Source organism: Heteronotia binoei, chromosome 21, assembly GCF_032191835.1.
Source record: "Heteronotia binoei isolate CCM8104 ecotype False Entrance Well chromosome 21, APGP_CSIRO_Hbin_v1, whole genome shotgun sequence".
NCBI lineage: Eukaryota > Metazoa > Chordata > Lepidosauria > Squamata > Gekkonidae > Heteronotia > Heteronotia binoei.
This window is the reverse complement of record NC_083243.1, coordinates 186119788-186139377: the sequence shown is the minus strand read 5'-3', so window position 1 is coordinate 186139377 and position 19590 is coordinate 186119788. Positions and strand designations below refer to the sequence as shown.

The window sequence follows — 19590 nt, the reverse complement described above, 5'->3', positions numbered from 1 at the left end:
CTATTAAAAAATTAAAAGTAACAGACTGAAATGGCAGGAGTCTTTAAAAGCATTTCTTAAAGTGTATTTGAATTACACAGGCTAATAACAGCTGAATCTTAAGGAAGACAGATTTCTTCTCAAGAACATGACATATATAAAGATTTATTTATATTATATTACAAGTTTCAAGAGTTGGGATTCTACTCTACAGTCGTGAGCGTGCAGCAACAATGGCTGACGTCATCTATGACATGCCTAGTTGCCTATGTAGGAAGGATGAGAGGCTTGAATAATTTCCTTCTCTCCAGTGGGAGCAGAGGGAAAAAAACCCAGCATGCTGATTTCAGTACCTTCCAGCTTAAGTTGCTAACTTGTAAGGCAGGGTGGAACCTAGTATGTGCAGGCAAAGAGCCAGCAATGCAACTACGTGTGCATTTTCCAGTTTACTAGTAAATGTGAATAGGGAAGTTAGCTTCTATAAACACACTGCTGTCATTTCGATTGGGTCTGCTGATTAAATATTGCTCACCTCCATCCTAAATCATGCAATATTTACATAAGTAGCTGTCTTGATACACAGGTCTTCATGGTTAACAAATCTTACCTTCCAGTGAGAATGTCTTGCTTAATTTGCAAAAAATATTGGTACCTTAAAGAAAGGGTAAACAGCAGAACAGATTAACAAAATTAAGATCACTGTTTGAATTTAGCATCAGTTTTTCATCATAAAACCACAGATAACAATTTTCAAGATAACAACCCACAGAAATTAAACTCATTCCAAAGATACAGAAGCACAAACTAGAATTTTACAGCTACTATAAATCATGCAAGTATATTGTTGCTCAAACAAACAATACGAGGTCTATTCATAATAAATACATTATATAAACTTGTAATTAACGGCCTATTAATTTGTGCACAGAACACTGATTTTCCAGCAGCCTCTTCTTCACTCCCAAAAGACCAATCCTGGGGCTATGGGACACATGTGGAAGAACAGCCACAAATGGTGGAGTTCACTGCAGGGAGGAGAGGTGAAAGAGCTCCTTCCTCTCTCTGCTGTCAGCAGACACTGACGGAAGACAGAGTGATTTCAACACATTCTACCTCTTCACTCAGCACCCAACTCATGTAGATATTTCTCTGTGTGGTCCCAAAGCACAAAAATAGCCTTTTGGGGGTGGGGGGTGGAAGTTGCTGCGAGAATGGAGAAGTGTTGGAAAATTCTGCAACTTCTGCGCATGGATGGTATGATACAGGGCATCATCCTAGACTCAAGCAAGCACCAAACACATCTGCCCTATATTTCAAAGAGTTAACTTTTAGAAAAAGTATTTTCCTTGTACCTGTACCAAGGTTTGATGGGTGGTTAAGATTTTCAAAGGCTACAGTAGAAAGGAGTAAACCACAACATGCTCTACTACCGAAATACCTGCATATGCATACTATCCAAACACATATAATAAACAAAACAATATCAAGAATCAACAAAAAATTAAAATCCTTTGTACAGCTTACCCATCTAACTCTCTAATTCAATAAATAAGTATAGACATGACCACTTTCCAAGGAGTGACTGTTAAAGATACAGAAGATTGTTTTGCACTAGTAGGTCTTCCTTATATAGAAATGTGGACTGTGGTGATGGGAACAAACTGGAAAAAATGGAGGTTCGTGCTTTGGGGTTTTTCACAAACCCTGAAGCACAAACTTCGCCACTGGACAAACTGGGGAGGTCACGGGTGCCCCCGCCCAGAAGTGAACCTCAAAGGCATTTAACTGCCGTCAGAGCCAACCCCCCCCCCCCACAGACACTCCTGCGTTCGCTCCAAGCCCATTTCCAGGCCAGGTCACCCAACAGGAAGTGAGCCCCAAAAGCATTTAAATGTATTTGGAGCTCAGCTTTGGGTTGGGCTGGTCCGACTGGGCTCTGAGAGTGAACTCTGAAGAACTTTAAGGCCTTCAGAACTCACTCTGGGAGCTCAGTTGCGACCCAACACAACTGAGCTCTGAAGGCTTTTAAATGCCTTTGGAGCCCACTTTCGGGTGGGGCCTGCCCATCTAAGGGTGGCCTGACCCAGAAGGCGGCTCTGAGGGCATTTAAATGCCTTCAGTGCTCACTTCTGAAACCTTCATGAGTTTGTTGGTGGGTTTGGGAATGAAACAGTCTCCCAAACCCCTGGTTTGTGTCCAACTGGGGTTCGTAAATCAGTTCATGTCCATCTCTAAAGGCGTGTAACCCATATCCATCACAATTTCTGCACTGAATGACTGAATATGGAGATCATTTTAATATTTTTATCATTTCTTTGGTTATTTTATATCACATATAAACATTTTGATAGAAAAATATATCATGCTTTAGTCCTTGGAAATTTTATATTTTTCCATTTGGTTTATTGAGATCAGTCTCCTTTATGTTCTCTTGTAAGTCTCATATTGTCATTTCTAAACCACATATACTAAATAAATATGAACAGCCATAATAGTCTATCTCCAACAAACACTAACAAATATAAATAGTGATACACTATTCAAATTAGATTTCAGCCAGACAGGCCGGGGGGGGGGGGGGGAGAAGAAGAAGATATTGGATTTATATCCCGCCCTCCACTCCAAAGAGTCTCAGAGCGGCTCACAATCTCCTTTCCCTTCCTCCCCCACAACAGTCACCCTGTGAGGTAGATGAAGATATTGGATTTATATCCTGTCCTCCACTCCGAAGAGTCTCAGAGCGGCTCACAATCTCCTTTCCCTTCCTCCCCCACAACAGACACCCTGTGAGGTGGGTGGGGCTGGAGAGGGCTCTCACAGCAGCTGCCCTTTCAAGGACAACCTCTGCCAGAGCTATGGCTGACCCAAGGCCATGCTAGCAGGTGCAAGTGGAGGAGTGGGGAATCAAACCCGGTTCTCCCAGATAAGAGTCCGCATACTTAACCACTACACCAAACTGGCTCTCCTGTATATGTATATCCAGTGTGTATTGGATCAGATTATTTCACATTCAACTTAATTTCTTTTGTCTGAAGAAATTTGCTGGGATTGGAGTTCAAATTCAATCTGACCATATAAATGTCTGCATCATTACTGGTTTCCCAGAACCACCTGACCATGAGATGCAAAAAACTCTCTGAATACTGATAGTGTCACTGCAATATTTTTGTTGCAATATTTCGAAGGTTTGCCTTATATGTTGCTACCAGGACAGAACATCTGACCCCAAAATGACATGGCAATATGATTTGGCTAATGTTCTATATCTCTTTATTACACACTTATCCCGTGTTTCTTTATTTCTCCTAATAAAACCATCCTGATTAAGTATGCTTGTTTTGTTTTGCTCTAGGAATTGAAAGGATCCAATATGTCCTTGTGTGAGCAAAAGGTATTTCTGCCTACATACGTAGGAAAATTGCCAATTACCAGTTTTCTTCAGCAGCAAACTACTGTGCCTGATTATACAACTTCCCAGTGAAGCTAATGTTCTTCAGGATTGGTGTTTTTGGACACACCGTGGTCGCACTGGGAGAGAGAAGCCATACTGTGCACATTTCTTGGATCTAACCCAAAACATGATTGGCATTCTTAACTATTTTAGGCAGCAGAACTGCAAGTTGGGAAAATTTCAGTGGTGAACAAGGCAATCCTATTAGTTTCTCAGGAACCTCTAAATATATGATGGTTATTCCAGGGCAGGATTAAGAATGAAAATAGGTAAATTTATGCTGGCTCTCTCAGAGCTAAACAGGATTGGTTTTTATTGTAGGACACATATTATCCTTCCTAGTTCAACTGTAGAGATGCCAGTCCCCAGGTAGGATCATAATATGCGAAAGAGAGAATCACGGAATAATAGGTACTAAGAATGAAAAAACCCACAATGTTCATAACAAAAGCAGTCCCTACAATTCTTACCAATTATTTCTAAAGTATTTATAACTACTCAATAAAGTGAGTGTTCTACAAAATGCAATTCATTACAATCCCACAATACCAGTGTCACAATTATTTCTAATTATTATTGCAATTTGAAAAAGTTGCATAAAGTTAATAAAGAAGTGGAGTCAGGAGGAATGCAAAGCGTAAATGCATAACCAGACTCAAAACAGGTGGTCCCTTCCTCTTCATTCCATTTTCATATACAGTTAATCATCCCCATTGGTCAAGGTCTCCAGTTTGTATCCTGTCCTCTGGATCAGCGAAATTTCTCTAATTTCCTTCTCTGATTTTAATCCTCTCACAATTCATGTTGCGAATCTCTGAGGTCTTGGAATCTTTGACAAAAGCTGATATGTGACACAATATCCTAAGGCTGGTGGTAATGTGAGAGCGTTAAAAAATGGAGCATCTGCATGCTGCATCTGGGACATGACGATGACGCTCTGTGTGATGTCATCATGTTGGGGATGGCCACGGCCCTCCTGGAATGCCCTTCAACTCCTCCCACCAGGGAGAAGATTGGACCTGGCCACCCTAGTTCAGTGTCTGGTTTTACAGTCCTCAAATTCAAACGATAAATGAGCAAAGCAGTTAATAGTTTTTTCTCTGTAAATGACATTTGTGGCTATTAAATATGGATGCCCTACATTTATCAATTAAGAACATCAGAGAAGCCATGTTGGATCAGGCCAATGGCCCATCCAGTCCAACACTCTTTGTCACCTCTGCTCCATATTTTTATCCAATCCGCTTTTGAAGCTGGCTATGCTTGTAGCCGCTGCCACCTCCTGTGGCAGTGAACTCCACATGTTAATCACCTTTTGGGTGAAAAAGTACTTCTTTTTATCTGTTTTAACCTGACTGCTCAGTAATTTCATTGAATGCCCACGAGTTCTTGTATTGTGAGAAAGGGAGAAAAGGACTTCTTTCTCTACTTTCTCCATCCCATGCATAATCTTGTAAACCTGTATCATGTCACCCCACAGTCGACGTTTCTCCAAGCTGAAAAGCCCCAAGCATTTTAATCTTTCTTCATAGGGAAGGTGTACCAAACCTTTAATCATTCCAGTTGCCCTTTTCTGCACTTTTTCCAATGCTATAATATCCTTTTAGAGGTGCGGTGACCAGCATTATACACAGTATTCCAAATGAGAACGCACCATCGATTTATACAAAGGCATTATGATACTGGCTGATTAGCTTTCAATTCCCTTCCTAATAATTCCCAGCATGGCGTTGGCCTTTTTTATTGCAATCGCACACTGTCTTGACATTTTCAGTGAATTATCTACCACGACCCCAAGATCTCTCTCTTGGTCAGTCTCTGCCAGTTCACAACCCATCAACTTGTATTTGTAGCTGGGATTCTTGGTCCCAATGTGTATTACTTTGCACTTGGCCACATTGAACCTCATCTGCCACGTTGACGCCCCCTCACCCAGCCTCAACAGATCCCTTTGGAGCGCCTCACAATCCTCTCTGGTTCTCACCATCCTGAACAATTTAGTGCCATCTGCAAACTTGGCCACTTCACTGCTTACTCCCAACTCCAAATCATTAATGAACAAGTTAAAGAGCGTGGAACCCAGTACTGAGCCCTGCACCACCCCACGGCTTACCATCTTCCACTGTGAAGACTGCCCATTTATACTCACTCTCTGCTTCCTATTAATTAGCCAATTTTTGATCCACAAGAGGACCTGTCCTTTTACTCCATGACTCTCGAGCTTACTAAGGAGCCTTTGATGAGGAACTTTATCAAAAGCTTTCTGAAAATCAAGGTAAACAACATCTATTGGGTCCCCTTTGTCCACATGTTTGTTCACCCCCTCAAAGAACTGTAACAGATTAGTGAGGCAAGATCTTCCCTTACAGAACCCATGCTGAGTCTTCCTCAATAACTTGTGTTCATCACTGTGCCTACTCATTCTGTCCTTGATAATGGTTTCTACCTACTTTCCTGGTATTGAAGTCAGACTGACTGGCCTGTAATTTCCCGGTTCTCCTCTGGAACCCCTTTTAAAGATGGGGGTGACATTTGCTACCTTCCAGTCCTCAGGAACGGAGGCAGATTTCAATGAAAATTTACATATTTTTGTCAGGAGATCCATGTTCAACTCTGAGTTCTTTCAGAACTCTTGGATGTATGCCATCTGGACCTGGTGACTTCTTAGTTTTTAATTTGTCAATCAGTTGTAGGACCTCCTCTCTTGTCACCTCAATCTGACTCAGGTCTTTCAAAACCCCTTCCAAAACCAGTGGTTCTGGAGCAGGCAAACACTTCTCATCTTCCACAGTAAAGATGGAGGCAAAAAATGCATTCAGCTTTTCAGCCATTTCCCTATCCTCCTTCAGTAATCCTTTTACCCCATGGTCATCTAAGGGCCCCACTGCCTCCCTGGTTGGTTTCCTGCTTCTATTTGAAGAAATTTTTATTGTTGGTCTTTTATGTTTTTTGCAATATGCTCCTCATAGACCCTTTTCCCTGATCACAGTCTGGCATATGATTTGCCACAGCCTGTGTTCCCTTTTATTAATCTCACTTGGACTAGCTTTCCACTGCTTAAAGGAGTCCTTCTTACCTTTTACAGCTTCCATTACTTTGTCTGTTAAGTACGCAAGCCTTTTCTTATACCTGTTTGTGCCTTTCCGAACTTGTGGTATATATTTTATCTGAGCTTATAGGACTGTAGTTTTAAATAGTCTCCAAGCTTCCCCAAGGGTTTTGACTGTATTTACCTTTCTTTTCAGTTTCCTCTTCACATGCCTCCTCATCTGAGAGAATTTACCCCTTTTAAAGTTAAACGTGGTTGTGCTGGTCTTTTGGGGCAACTCTCTATTTATACAAATGGTGAAATCAATAACGTTATGGTCACTGCTCCCAAGCGGTGCAATCACTTTTACATCTCTCACCAAGTCTTGGGCACTACTTAGGCCCAATTCCAGGATCGCCTCACCCCTGGTAGGTTCTGAGACCATCTGCTCCATAGCACAGTCATTGAGAACATCTACAAACTCAATCTCTTTCTCTCGACCTGAACACTTCTTGACCCAATCAATCTGCAGGTAGTTAATATTACTTATTACGACACAGTTTTTACATTTAGCCTGTATCTTCCATCATATTATAATTGTCCTCTATCTTTTTATTTGGTGGGCAATAACAAACTCCCATATTAAATTTCCTTTTGTGCCCTCTATTTCGACCCAAAGCATTTGTAGAAGAGAATCTAATTCTCTGACCTCAGTTTTACTGCACTGTACACCCTCTCTGACATAAAAAGCAACCCCACCTCCAACCCTTCCCTCTCTATCCTTCCAATATATCGTATTTTTCGCACCATAAGGCGCTCCGGAGGATAGGACGCACCTTCCTCCTGGGGGGCGATCCACTGCCTCTTCCTCTGATCCGGCGCTTCCCCTGCGCCTGACTCCATCGTCTTCAGGCAAGCGCTGGGATCGCTCCACGTGGCCCCACCGCAAACCCAGCGCTTCGCAAGCGCCGGCTGCGGAGGGGGCAGCGTGCTTCCTCCTTGCCTGTGTGCCTAGCTTCAGCTGTGATGTTTAAAGCAAGCGCTGGGATTGCTCCCTCCCCCCTCCAATCCCAGCGCTTGCTTTAAACATCACAGCTGAAGCCAGGCACACAGGCAAGGAGGAAGCACCCGCCCCCTCCACAAACCCAGCGCTTTGTGAGTGCCGGCTATGGAGAGGGCAGCGTGCTTCCTCCTTGCCTGTGTGCCTAGCTTCAGCTGTGATGTTTAAAGCAAGCGCTGGGATCGGAGGGCAGAGGGAGCGATCCCAGCGCTTACTTTAAAAATCACAGCTGAAGCTAGGCACACAGGCAAGGAGGAAGCACGCTGCCCCCTCCGCAGCCGGCGCTTGCAAAGTGCTGGGTTTGCGGTGGGGCCACGTGGAGCGATCCCAGCGCTTGCCTGAAGAAGATGGAGCTAGGCAGGCAGGTGCGGGGGAAGCGCCGGATCAGAGGAAGAGGCAGCGGATCGCCCGCCCCCCCCCGGAAGGTACGTACTTTCGGACCATAAGACACACACACTTTCCCCCCCACTTTTTTTTGGGGGGGGGAGTGCGTCTTATGGTCCGAAAAATACAGTAACTTATATCCAGGAATCACCGTGTCCCACTGAATCTCCTCATTCCACCAAGTTTCTGAAATTCCCACAATGTCTATGTTTTCCCCCAACACTAAACATTCCAACTCACCAATTTTACTTTGAACACTTCTAGCATTTGTATACAAACATCTATAATTTCCCAGGCAAGTTAAGCTTGCAATCTTCCTCCTGCTGTCTCGAGACTTTGGCAGACAGTCCATACAGTTTGTCACCATCTCAGTGGACCACTCTGATCCATTACCCAGTAGAAAAGTAACAGCTACCCCTTCATCTCTTTGAGATGAGTCCTCCCAAACCAGAGACATTTCATCTCCTGTTGGCTTTCTCCCAAGATTTAGTTTAAAAACTGCTCTGCCACCTTTCTGATTTTAAACGCCAGCAGCCTGGTTCCATCTGGGGACAAGTGGAGACCGTCTCTTTTGTACAGCTCCAGCTTGTTCCAGAAAACATCCCAGTGCCTAACAAACTTAAACCCTTCCTCCCTACACCATCATCTCATCCACACATTGAGACTTCTAATTTGTGCTTGTCTCTCCAGCCCTGCACATGTACCTTGGAGGTCCTGGCCTTAAGTCTCCTGCCTAGCAGCCTAAATTTTTCCTCCAGGACCTCACAACTGCATTTCCCCACATCATTGGTGCCAACATGCACCACAACCACTGCCTCCTCCCCAGCACTGTCTATCAGCCTATCTACAACACGCATAATGTCCGCTACCTTCACACCAGGCAGGCAAGTCACCATACGGTCAGTACACTGTTTTGCCACCCAGATGTCTATTTGCCTAAGGATCGAATCACCAACTACCAAGACCCCCCCCTTTCCCTGGCCAGGGATGGTTCCTTGGCACGAAAGGATACCCACTCACCAACTGAAGGTCCCTTCTGAGAGCGCATTCCCCTTATCCTCAGCATGGTGCCCTGTTCTTTCTTGACCCTCATGCTCCCTGGCAGCAATGGGACTGCCATGTTCAGAGTGGAGCTCATCTAACACATCCCCGAGAGTCTTCTCCGAGTGCCTAACTGACTGTCTCTGCTTCTCCAGGTCAGTCACCTCGGCCTCAAGGGTATGAACTTGTTCCCTGAGGACCAGGAGCTCCTTGCATCGAGCACACACTCAAGACTTCTGTCCTGTGGGCAGATAGTCATATATGTGACACTCAGTGCAAAACACTGGAAAGCCCCCAGCCTCCCTGCTGGCATTCTACCTTCATGATAGCTTTTTAAAAATATACAGTCCCCTTTTATATCCTGTTGCATTTATGTGACTCTCCTTCTGGAGGGTCTGCTTACCTTATTGGGAACAGAAGGAAAATACGCATCCGGGTTCCTGGTCCTTACAGAGCTTCCAGGCTAAGAGCCACAGGCCAAGAGCCCTTTAGCTCTCACCCTTTGGCTCGCGCCTCTGGCAAGGCGCAGCTTAATACTGCAAAGAGGATGGGGCCTCAGTCTGTCCCAGGAACACAGCTGCTCCTAATCAATCAGCAACAATCACCTTCAGCCCACTCAAACCAAACAAACAGCAGTTCCCCAGCAACCACAAACTCAGAATTTTCAGCAATCACACAGTCACACAAACTCTCCTCTGGAACCCCTTTTTTTTGTTTTAAACAATTTATTGGTAGCATATGGTTACAAAGCTTATCTATTTCTTAATTTTTTCTTTTTTTTCACAATAACCCATATGACATTTCCATCCCCCCTCCCTCCAATGTTGACTTCCCCGAGGTTATAAGTTCAAATCCATACTAAAGGCACTTCTGATTGCTCAAAGTTCCGTATATATATTCTTACAACTAAAAAATGTCCAATATTTCTTTACTTTCCAAGTTTTCTCCATATATCCTTTAAATTTTCTCCACTCCCTTTTGAATATCTCTAAATCATAGTCTCTTAGTGTTCTGGTTAATTTGTCCATTTCACACCACGATAAAACTTTCATGGTCCATTCCCATTTCTCTGGTATTTTTTCTTGCTTCCAAAGCTGCGCGTACAAAGTCCTAGCAGCTGATAACAGGTACCAAATTAAAGTCCTGTCTTCTTTTGGGTATTTTTCTAATTGTAATCCAAGTAAAAACGTCTCTGCAATTTTCTTAAAATCATAGCCCAAAATTTTGGTGATTTCTTGTTGTATCATCTTCCAGAATTCTTTCGCTCTTTCACATGTCCACCACATATGGAAGAAAGAACCTTCATGTTTTTTACATTTCCAACATCTATCCGACATTTTCTTACTTATCTTAGCCAATTTTTTCGGAGTCATATACCACCTATACATCATTTTAAAACAGTTCTCCTTAATGCTTTGACAAGTTGATATCTTCATTGAGTTCTTCCAGAGGTGCTCCCATGTTTCCATTTGTATTTCTCTATTCACATTAATTGCCCATTTGACCATTTGAGACTTTACTACTTCTTCTTCTGTAGACCATTTCAATAATAACTTATATACTTTTGATATCAATTTTTCATTGTCACCTAACAGGACTCTTTCCAGTTCTGTTTGTTCTCGTCTAATCCCCTCTGATTTTATGTCATTTTCCATCAAACTTTTAATTTGTTGCATTTGAAACCAATCATAATTGTTATTTAGCTCTTCTGAGGTTTTTAATTCAATTTTGTCTCCTTGAATCTTAAGCAGTTGGTTATATGACATTTCTCTTTTTTCTTCAGAATCAGCTGTTATTTTTATTACTTCTGCTGGCACTATCCATAATGGTTTTCTCTCGTCCCCGTATTTCTTGTATTTTATCCAAGTATTTAGTAATGTATTTCTGACATAGTGGTGAGAGAAAAAACCATCCATTTTATTCTTCCCATAGTACATGTATGCATGCCAGCCGAATCTATTTCCGTGAGCTTCTAACCACAAAGGTTTTTTATCTAACAGCATTATCCAATCTTTTATCCATGTCAAACAAACTGCATCGTGGTATAGTCTTAGATCGGGAAGTTGAAAACCTCCTCTCTCTTTGGCATCCGTTAAGATCTTCATCTTTATCCTTGGTTTCTTTCCGGCCCAAATGAAATCAGAGATTTTCCTTTGCCATTTGTTGAATTGTTTTGCTTCTTTTACAATCGGGATGGTTTGAAACAAATACATTATCCTTGGCAAAATATTCATTTTGATTGCAGCTATCCTGCCCAGTAAGGACAAGTTGAGTTTATTCCATTTCATCAAATCTTTGTCCATCTTACACCACAGTTTTTCATAATTGTTTTTGTATAAATCAATGTTCTTCATTGTTATCTCTATTCCAAGGTACCTAACTTTGGTTGTGACTTCACAACCTGTCACCTTTTGTAGTTCGTTTGTTTTATTTGGTTGCATGTTTTTACAGAGGAATTTCGATTTCTCCTTATTTATGTATAATCCTGCTAGTTCTCCGTATTCTTTTATCTTAGCTAACAGCAGTGGTGACACTTGAACCGGATTCTCCATTATGAACACTATATCATCTGCAAAAGCTTTATATTTATAAGAGAATCTTCTAATTTTTAGACCTTCTATTTTTTCATCTTTTTGAATTTGTTGTAACAAAATTTCAAGAGTCATTATAAACAACAATGGTGATAGCGGGCATCCTTGCCTTGTTCCTTTACTCACTTTCAATTCTTTGGTAAGGTCTGCATTTATACACAATTTTGCATGCTGATCTGTATATATTGCTCTTGTCATTTTTATAAATTGTTCCCCTAAATTAATTTTTTCCATTACCGCAAACATAAAGTCCCAATTTAAGTTGTCGAAGGCTTTCTCTGCGTCAACAAAAAATAAGGCCACTTCTTTTTCCGGATGCTTTTCATAGTATTCCACAACATTAATAACAGCTCTTACATTGTCCCTTATTTGTCTTTTAGGAAGAAATCCCGCTTGGTCTTTGTTTATAAAGTTGGTCAGGTATTGTTTCAGTCGCTCTGCTAAAATTCTTGTATAGATCTTATAGTCATTATTCAACAATGAGATTGGTCTATAATTTTTTACGTTTGTGCTATCTTTATCTTCCTTAGGAATCAGAGAGACTACAGCTTCCCTCCAGGTCTTTGGGATTTTCCCTTCTTCTCTTATCGTGTTTAACAACTTCAACAGTTTGGGTGTTAATTCATCCTTGAGAGATTTGTAAAATTTTGACGTGAATCCATCTGGCCCTGGAGCTTTACCCTCTTGCATTGCTTTTATTGCTGCTTCTATTTCAATTTTCTCTATTGGGTCATTTAATATCTTTTTCATATGTTCCGTCAAAGGTGCCACCTGAATGTTTCGTAGATACTCTTCCACTTTTTCTTTACTTACATTCACACCCTTGAATAAATTTGCATAGTATTTAAAGAATTCTCTTTTAATTCCTTCTTGATCCACTACTGTTTTCCCATTTGCCATGATTTTATTTATAGTCTTATTTTCTTTCCTTTTTTTTAATTGCCAGGCCAGGTATTTACCAGGTTTGTTTGCACTTTCAAACGATTTCTGTTTCAAATTTTTTAAATTCCATTCTAATTCTTTATTCAGCAAATGTTTAACTTGGGATTGTAATATCGTAATTTCTTTTATTAATTTTTTCTTCCCTGGTCTTTTTTTTAAGTCCTTTTCTTTTTTATCTATTTCATTTTGCAGTGCTGACAGCCTTTCTTCTCTTGCTCTTTTGTCTTTATTATTCAATGTAATTAATATACCCCTCATTACTGCTTTATAAGTGTCCCATACTGTTGGATATTCCATATCATCCGTTTCATTTATTTGGAAGAATGCTGCAGTCTCCTTTTCTAAGAATGATACAGTGTCTTTATTTTGTAGTAAATCCTCATTAATTCTCCATCTTCTTGATTTTCTTTGCAATTTTGTTGACCAGCATATTGGATTATGGTCCGCCCAAACCTTTGGAAGAATCTCAATTTTTTTTGTTATGAGGCCCAAGCCTTGGGAACCCCACAACATGTCAATTCTGGAAAAAGAATTATGCCTTGCTGAGAAAAATGTATAGTCTCTTACCTCAGGGTTGAACTTTCTCCAAATGTCTTCTAGATTTTCCTGTTTAATCAACTCAAAGAAAGAATTGGGCAGCTTCCCTTCTTTATCATTCTTCTTTGGACTTGATCTGTCCAGGTTATTTTGTATTGTCCCATTAAAATCACCCATCATCAATACCTGGTCATAAGTCTCTTCGTCCATTTGTCTATTTATGTCTTTAAAGAATTTGTCTTTCGCTCCATTGGGTGCATAGAGTCCTAGTAGTAACGTTTTTTTCGCCTCTATCGTCACCTCAACAGCAATGTATCTTCCTTCTTTGTCTTTAAAGATTAATTTTGGGTCAAGTTGTTCTTTAATGTAAAAAACCACCCCTCTTTTCTTTTGCTCTGCTAGTGAAAAAAATTCCAACCCCAAATTTCTATTCCACAAAAATTTACTGTCCTTGCGTTGTATATGAACTTCCTGTAAACAAATTATATTACATTTTTGCTTTTTAATCCAATGAAATGTTCTCCTTCTTTTCTGTGGTGAATTTAGTCCATTTATATTCCAAGATAGTAATTTGTACTCCATTATGATGTTGGTTCTTTATTTTCTTCAAAAAAGCTATGCATCTCTTGTTCGCTTCTTATTGTAATCCTTTTGCCATTTTGTTCAAATCCAAGACCCTCTGGTATTATCCATCTATATCTTGTGCCCTCTGCACGCAACTGATCGGTTAGCTTCTTGTACTTTTTCCTATCGCTGATCACTTCTCTTGGTAGCTCTTTCATTATTTTAACTCTGCTCCCTTCTATTGCCCAGGCTTTTTGGTACCCTTTCCTCAAAATTTTCTCTGCCACTTCTTTTGATCTTAATCTTATGACGATGTCTCTTGGCAGACCTTTATTTTTCGCATAAACTGAGTTGACTCTGTAGGCACCCTCCAACATACTCTTAAATCTGTCAGGGTCTTCTTCTATGTACTCAGTGATGATATCCACCATATAGCCTTTTAAATCTGTGTCTTCTTTTTCAGGTACCCCTCTTAGACGCACTTGTGACTCCAGCAACTTACAGTCGTGTATTATGACCTTTTCTTGAATTTTTAGCAAGGCAGAGGCCTGTGTATCCACTTTCATCTCTACCTCTTTCACTTTATTTTGAGTCTCTTCCTTAAAATTCTCTATCTCCTTCTTAAGGTCTCCAACTTCTTTTTTAATATCTTTTTTTATTGCCAAATGCAATTTGTCCATAGCTTTTAACATTTTTGCCTCCAGAGCGTCAAATTGAGCCTGCATCTTGTCAAATGATTGGGCTCTTGCACGTGTTGTTCTTTCTACTGACATATAAAAAATCACCAAACCTTAAAAAAATCCCCACATAAAATTTAGCATCCAATCCAATAGCTTAGAGCCAGTTCTTTCAGATGAGACTAGTTTCGTTTTTCTCCCTTCTTCCTGAGCAAAGATATTGAATTTTAACAATTTTGACAGTTTTTCTCCCTTTTAAAATGGCAATCGTTATTTCTCTATGGTACAGTTCCAGCCTAGAGAGGTCTCTCTTCGTCTTTCTTGATCTGAGTCTTGGACTCAATTCCTTCCTAGTTCAAAGGTCGGATGTCACAGCTCTTGTTGTCCTTATAGGCTCTGATTTATTGTCCAGCCCCTTTTAGTTTCACTTCCTGTCACAGCTTAGACTGATCTCGTGTCTAATCTCGCAGTTTTTTGAGCTGCATGAAGAAACCGCAACCACAAAAATTCACAACAATATGTCCTTTCTCCAAAATATCTTTGAAGGCAATTGTTTTTACGGCGTTCAGTTTTCCCAAGCTGAATTCTTTTCCTGCTGTGCCCCCACTCAGCTCAGTTCATTCTAGGTTCTGCAGTTTATGGGCATATATACACGGCAACTCTCTTTTCTTTCTTCTGCGTCACCAGCCTCCCATTGCCAACTTTCACTCTTATCTTGAAAGGTTTTTTTTTTTTTTTTTTGCTGTTGTTCACATCCAAAGCCACAGAGCTCAGCTTAACAAGGTAAAAGTTTTTTTTCCATTCAATTATGCTTTGCCTTCGTCTGTTATTAATCCACTCAGTGTTTAAACTATATTCAAAGTCTCTCAGAGTGAAGATAAGAATGATGAGTCTACCTTTTAGATGTTCTCAACTCCCCCGGCTGCTATTTTCTTGCAATTAAAATCAGTCCTTCTAGCGTGCTTGGATTCCGACAGCCTTAAGTGACCGAAGTCACTTTAGAGTCACTGCAGACGATGGTTGACATTCCATTGCCGGACATCAAGAAATGAAGGAGTCAGCTCCCTGACTGCTCCAGTTCGATATCAACAGCATTAAAGGAAGATAAGTCGTCTTGGGTTAACCCTTGCCTAGGGTTAATGAGCATAGACCTTATCAGGGGTCTTTAATACCCTGAACAGTGACAATAAAATCCCCCTCTGTTAGGGAGCTGCAGACTGTCTTCCAGCCAAACAGGAAGTCTTCTCCTCTGGAACCCCTTTTAAAGATGGGGGTGACATTTGCTACCTTCCAGTCCTCAGGAACGGAGGCAGATTTCAATGAAAATTTACATATTTTTGTCAGGAGATCCATGTTCAACTCTGAGTTCTTTCAGAACTCTTGGATGTATGCCATCTGGACCTGGTGACTTCTTAGTTTTTAATTTGTCAATCAGTTGTAGGACCTCCTCTCTTGTCACCTCAATCTGACTCAGGTCTTTCAAAACCCCTTCCAAAACCAGTGGTTCTGGAGCAGGCAAACACTTCTCATCTTCCACAGTAAAGATGGAGGCAAAAAATGCATTCAGCTTTTCAGCCATTTCCCTATCCTCCTTCAGTAATCCTTTTACCCCATGGTCATCTAAGGGCCCCACTGCCTCCCTGGTTGGTTTCCTGCTTCTATTTGAAGAAATTTTTATTGTTGGTCTTTTATGTTTTTTGCAATATGCTCCTCATAGACCCTTTTCCCTGATCACAGTCTGGCATATGATTTGCCACAGCCTGTGTTCCCTTTTATTAATCTCACTTGGACTAGCTTTCCACTGCTTAAAGGAGTCCTTCTTACCTTTTACAGCTTCCATTACTTTGTCTGTTAAGTACGCAAGCCTTTTCTTATACCTGTTTGTGCCTTTCCGAACTTGTGGTATATATTTTATCTGAGCTTATAGGACTGTAGTTTTAAATAGTCTCCAAGCTTCCCCAAGGGTTTTGACTGTATTTACCTTTCTTTTCAGTTTCCTCTTCACATGCCTCCTCATCTGAGAGAATTTACCCCTTTTAAAGTTAAACGTGGTTGTGCTGGTCTTTTGGGGCAACTCTCTATTTATACAAATGGTGAAATCAATAACGTTATGGTCACTGCTCCCAAGCGGTGCAATCACTTTTACATCTCTCACCAAGTCTTGGGCACTACTTAGGCCCAATTCCAGGATCGCCTCACCCCTGGTAGGTTCTGAGACCATCTGCTCCATAGCACAGTCATTGAGAACATCTACAAACTCAATCTCTTTCTCTCGACCTGAACACTTCTTGACCCAATCAATCTGCAGGTAGTTAATATTACTTATTACGACACAGTTTTTACATTTAGCCTGTATCTTCCATCATATTATAATTGTCCTCTATCTTTTTATTTGGTGGGCAATAACAAACTCCCATATTAAATTTCCTTTTGTGCCCTCTATTTCGACCCAAAGCATTTGTAGAAGAGAATCTAATTCTCTGACCTCAGTTTTACTGCACTGTACACCCTCTCTGACATAAAAAGCAACCCCACCTCCAACCCTTCCCTCTCTATCCTTCCAATATATCGTATTTTTCGCACCATAAGGCGCTCCGGAGGATAGGACGCACCTTCCTCCTGGGGGGCGATCCACTGCCTCTTCCTCTGATCCGGCGCTTCCCCTGCGCCTGACTCCATCGTCTTCAGGCAAGCGCTGGGATCGCTCCACGTGGCCCCACCGCAAACCCAGCGCTTCGCAAGCGCCGGCTGCGGAGGGGGCAGCGTGCTTCCTCCTTGCCTGTGTGCCTAGCTTCAGCTGTGATGTTTAAAGCAAGCGCTGGGATTGCTCCCTCCCCCCTCCAATCCCAGCGCTTGCTTTAAACATCACAGCTGAAGCCAGGCACACAGGCAAGGAGGAAGCACCCGCCCCCTCCACAAACCCAGCGCTTTGTGAGTGCCGGCTATGGAGAGGGCAGCGTGCTTCCTCCTTGCCTGTGTGCCTAGCTTCAGCTGTGATGTTTAAAGCAAGCGCTGGGATCGGAGGGCAGAGGGAGCGATCCCAGCGCTTACTTTAAAAATCACAGCTGAAGCTAGGCACACAGGCAAGGAGAAAGCACGCTGCCCCCTCCGCAGCCGGCGCTTGCAAAGTGCTGGGTTTGCGGTGGGGCCACGTGGAGCGATCCCAGCGCTTGCCTGAAGAAGATGGAGCTAGGCAGGCAGGTGCGGGGGAAGCGCCGGATCAGAGGAAGAGGCAGCGGATCGCCCGCCCCCCCCGGAAGGTACGTACTTTCGGACCATAAGACACACACACTTTCCCCCCCACTTTTTTTTGGGGGGGGGAGTGCGTCTTATGGTCCGAAAAATACAGTAACTTATATCCAGGAATCACCGTGTCCCACTGAATCTCCTCATTCCACCAAGTTTCTGAAATTCCCACAATGTCTATGTTTTCCCCCAACACTAAACATTCCAACTCACCAATTTTACTTTGAACACTTCTAGCATTTGTATACAAACATCTATAATTTCCCAGGCAAGTTAAGCTTGCAATCTTCCTCCTGCTGTCTCGAGACTTTGGCAGACAGTCCATACAGTTTGTCACCATCTCAGTGGACCACTCTGATCCATTACCCAGTAGAAAAGTAACAGCTACCCCTTCATCTCTTTGAGATGAGTCCTCCCAAACCAGAGACATTTCATCTCCTGTTGGCTTTCTCCCAAGATTTAGTTTAAAAACTGCTCTGCCACCTTTCTGATTTTAAACGCCAGCAGCCTGGTTCCATCTGGGGACAAGTGGAGACCGTCTCTTTTGTACAGCTCCAGCTTGTTCCAGAAAACATCCCAGTGCCTAACAAACTTAAACCCTTCCTCCCTACACCATCATCTCATCCACACATTGAGACTTCTAATTTGTGCTTGTCTCTCCAGCCCTGCACATGTACCTTGGAGGTCCTGGCCTTAAGTCTCCTGCCTAGCAGCCTAAATTTTTCCTCCAGGACCTCACAACTGCATTTCCCCACATCATTGGTGCCAACATGCACCACAACCACTGCCTCCTCCCCAGCACTGTCTATCAGCCTATCTACAACACGCATAATGTCCGCTACCTTCACACCAGGCAGGCAAGTCACCATACGGTCAGTACACTGTTTTGCCACCCAGATGTCTATTTGCCTAAGGATCGAATCACCAACTACCAAGACCCCCCCCTTTCCCTGGCCAGGGATGGTTCCTTGGCACGAAAGGATACCCACTCACCAACTGAAGGTCCCTTCTGAGAGCGCATTCCCCTTATCCTCAGCATGGTGCCCTGTTCTTTCTTGACCCTCATGCTCCCTGGCAGCAATGGGACTGCCATGTTCAGAGTGGAGCTCATCTAACACATCCCCGAGAGTCTTCTCCGAGTGCCTAACTGACTGTCTCTGCTTCTCCAGGTCAGTCACCTCGGCCTCAAGGGTATGAACTTGTTCCCTGAGGACCAGGAGCTCCTTGCATCGAGCACACACTCAAGACTTCTGTCCTGTGGGCAGATAGTCATATATGTGACACTCAGTGCAAAACACTGGAAAGCCCCCAGCCTCCCTGCTGGCATTCTACCTTCATGATAGCTTTTTAAAAATATACAGTCCCCTTTTATATCCTGTTGCATTTATGTGACTCTCCTTCTGGAGGGTCTGCTTACCTTATTGGGAACAGAAGGAAAATACGCATCCGGGTTCCTGGTCCTTACAGAGCTTCCAGGCTAAGAGCCACAGGCCAAGAGCCCTTTAGCTCTCACCCTTTGGCTCGCGCCTCTGGCAAGGCGCAGCTTAATACTGCAAAGAGGATGGGGCCTCAGTCTGTCCCAGGAACACAGCTGCTCCTAATCAATCAGCAACAATCACCTTCAGCCCACTCAAACCAAACAAACAGCAGTTCCCCAGCAACCACAAACTCAGAATTTTCAGCAATCACACAGTCACACAAACTCAGAAATTCTCAGCAACTTCCCCAGCTGTTTAGAAAGCCAAACCTCACCCTTATAGCACTTCTTATCTGCTCTCTCTCAGAGCTCTCTGAAATGTAGAGCTCTGAAATTCCACTTCAGACTCTTCAATATGAACTGTTTAATGAGTCCATAATATTGTCACTACACAAAGAACATGCTTTTAAGTATCCAGTAAAGCAATTCTGGGCTTTACTCGTTTGCATCCAGTGAGACCTACTTGCAAAGAAACACCTTCCTTTATCTGCCTTCTGCTGTGGTCTACTGAGTCCCTCTCCTCAATTTTGAAGGGCTGTGCTGTAGGGGAAGGGAAAACTTCCAAAATTGTCCTTCCCCACTTCAGACTGTAGAAATAAACATGGTATAATAT

At 42.4% G+C, this 19590-nt stretch overlaps 1 protein-coding gene across 1 annotated transcript in view; it reads right to left on the bottom strand.

Moving 5' to 3' along the window:
* The window catches only part of PTPN4 (protein tyrosine phosphatase non-receptor type 4), a 228114-nt gene that overhangs the window by 121331 nt on the left and 87193 nt on the right, over positions 1–19590 (bottom strand). Inside the window, exon 6 of the mRNA XM_060262449.1 lies at positions 587–631. Within this exon, the coding sequence (XP_060118432.1) occupies positions 587–631 (45 nt within the window). The remainder of the gene's footprint in view (positions 1–586; positions 632–19590) is intronic.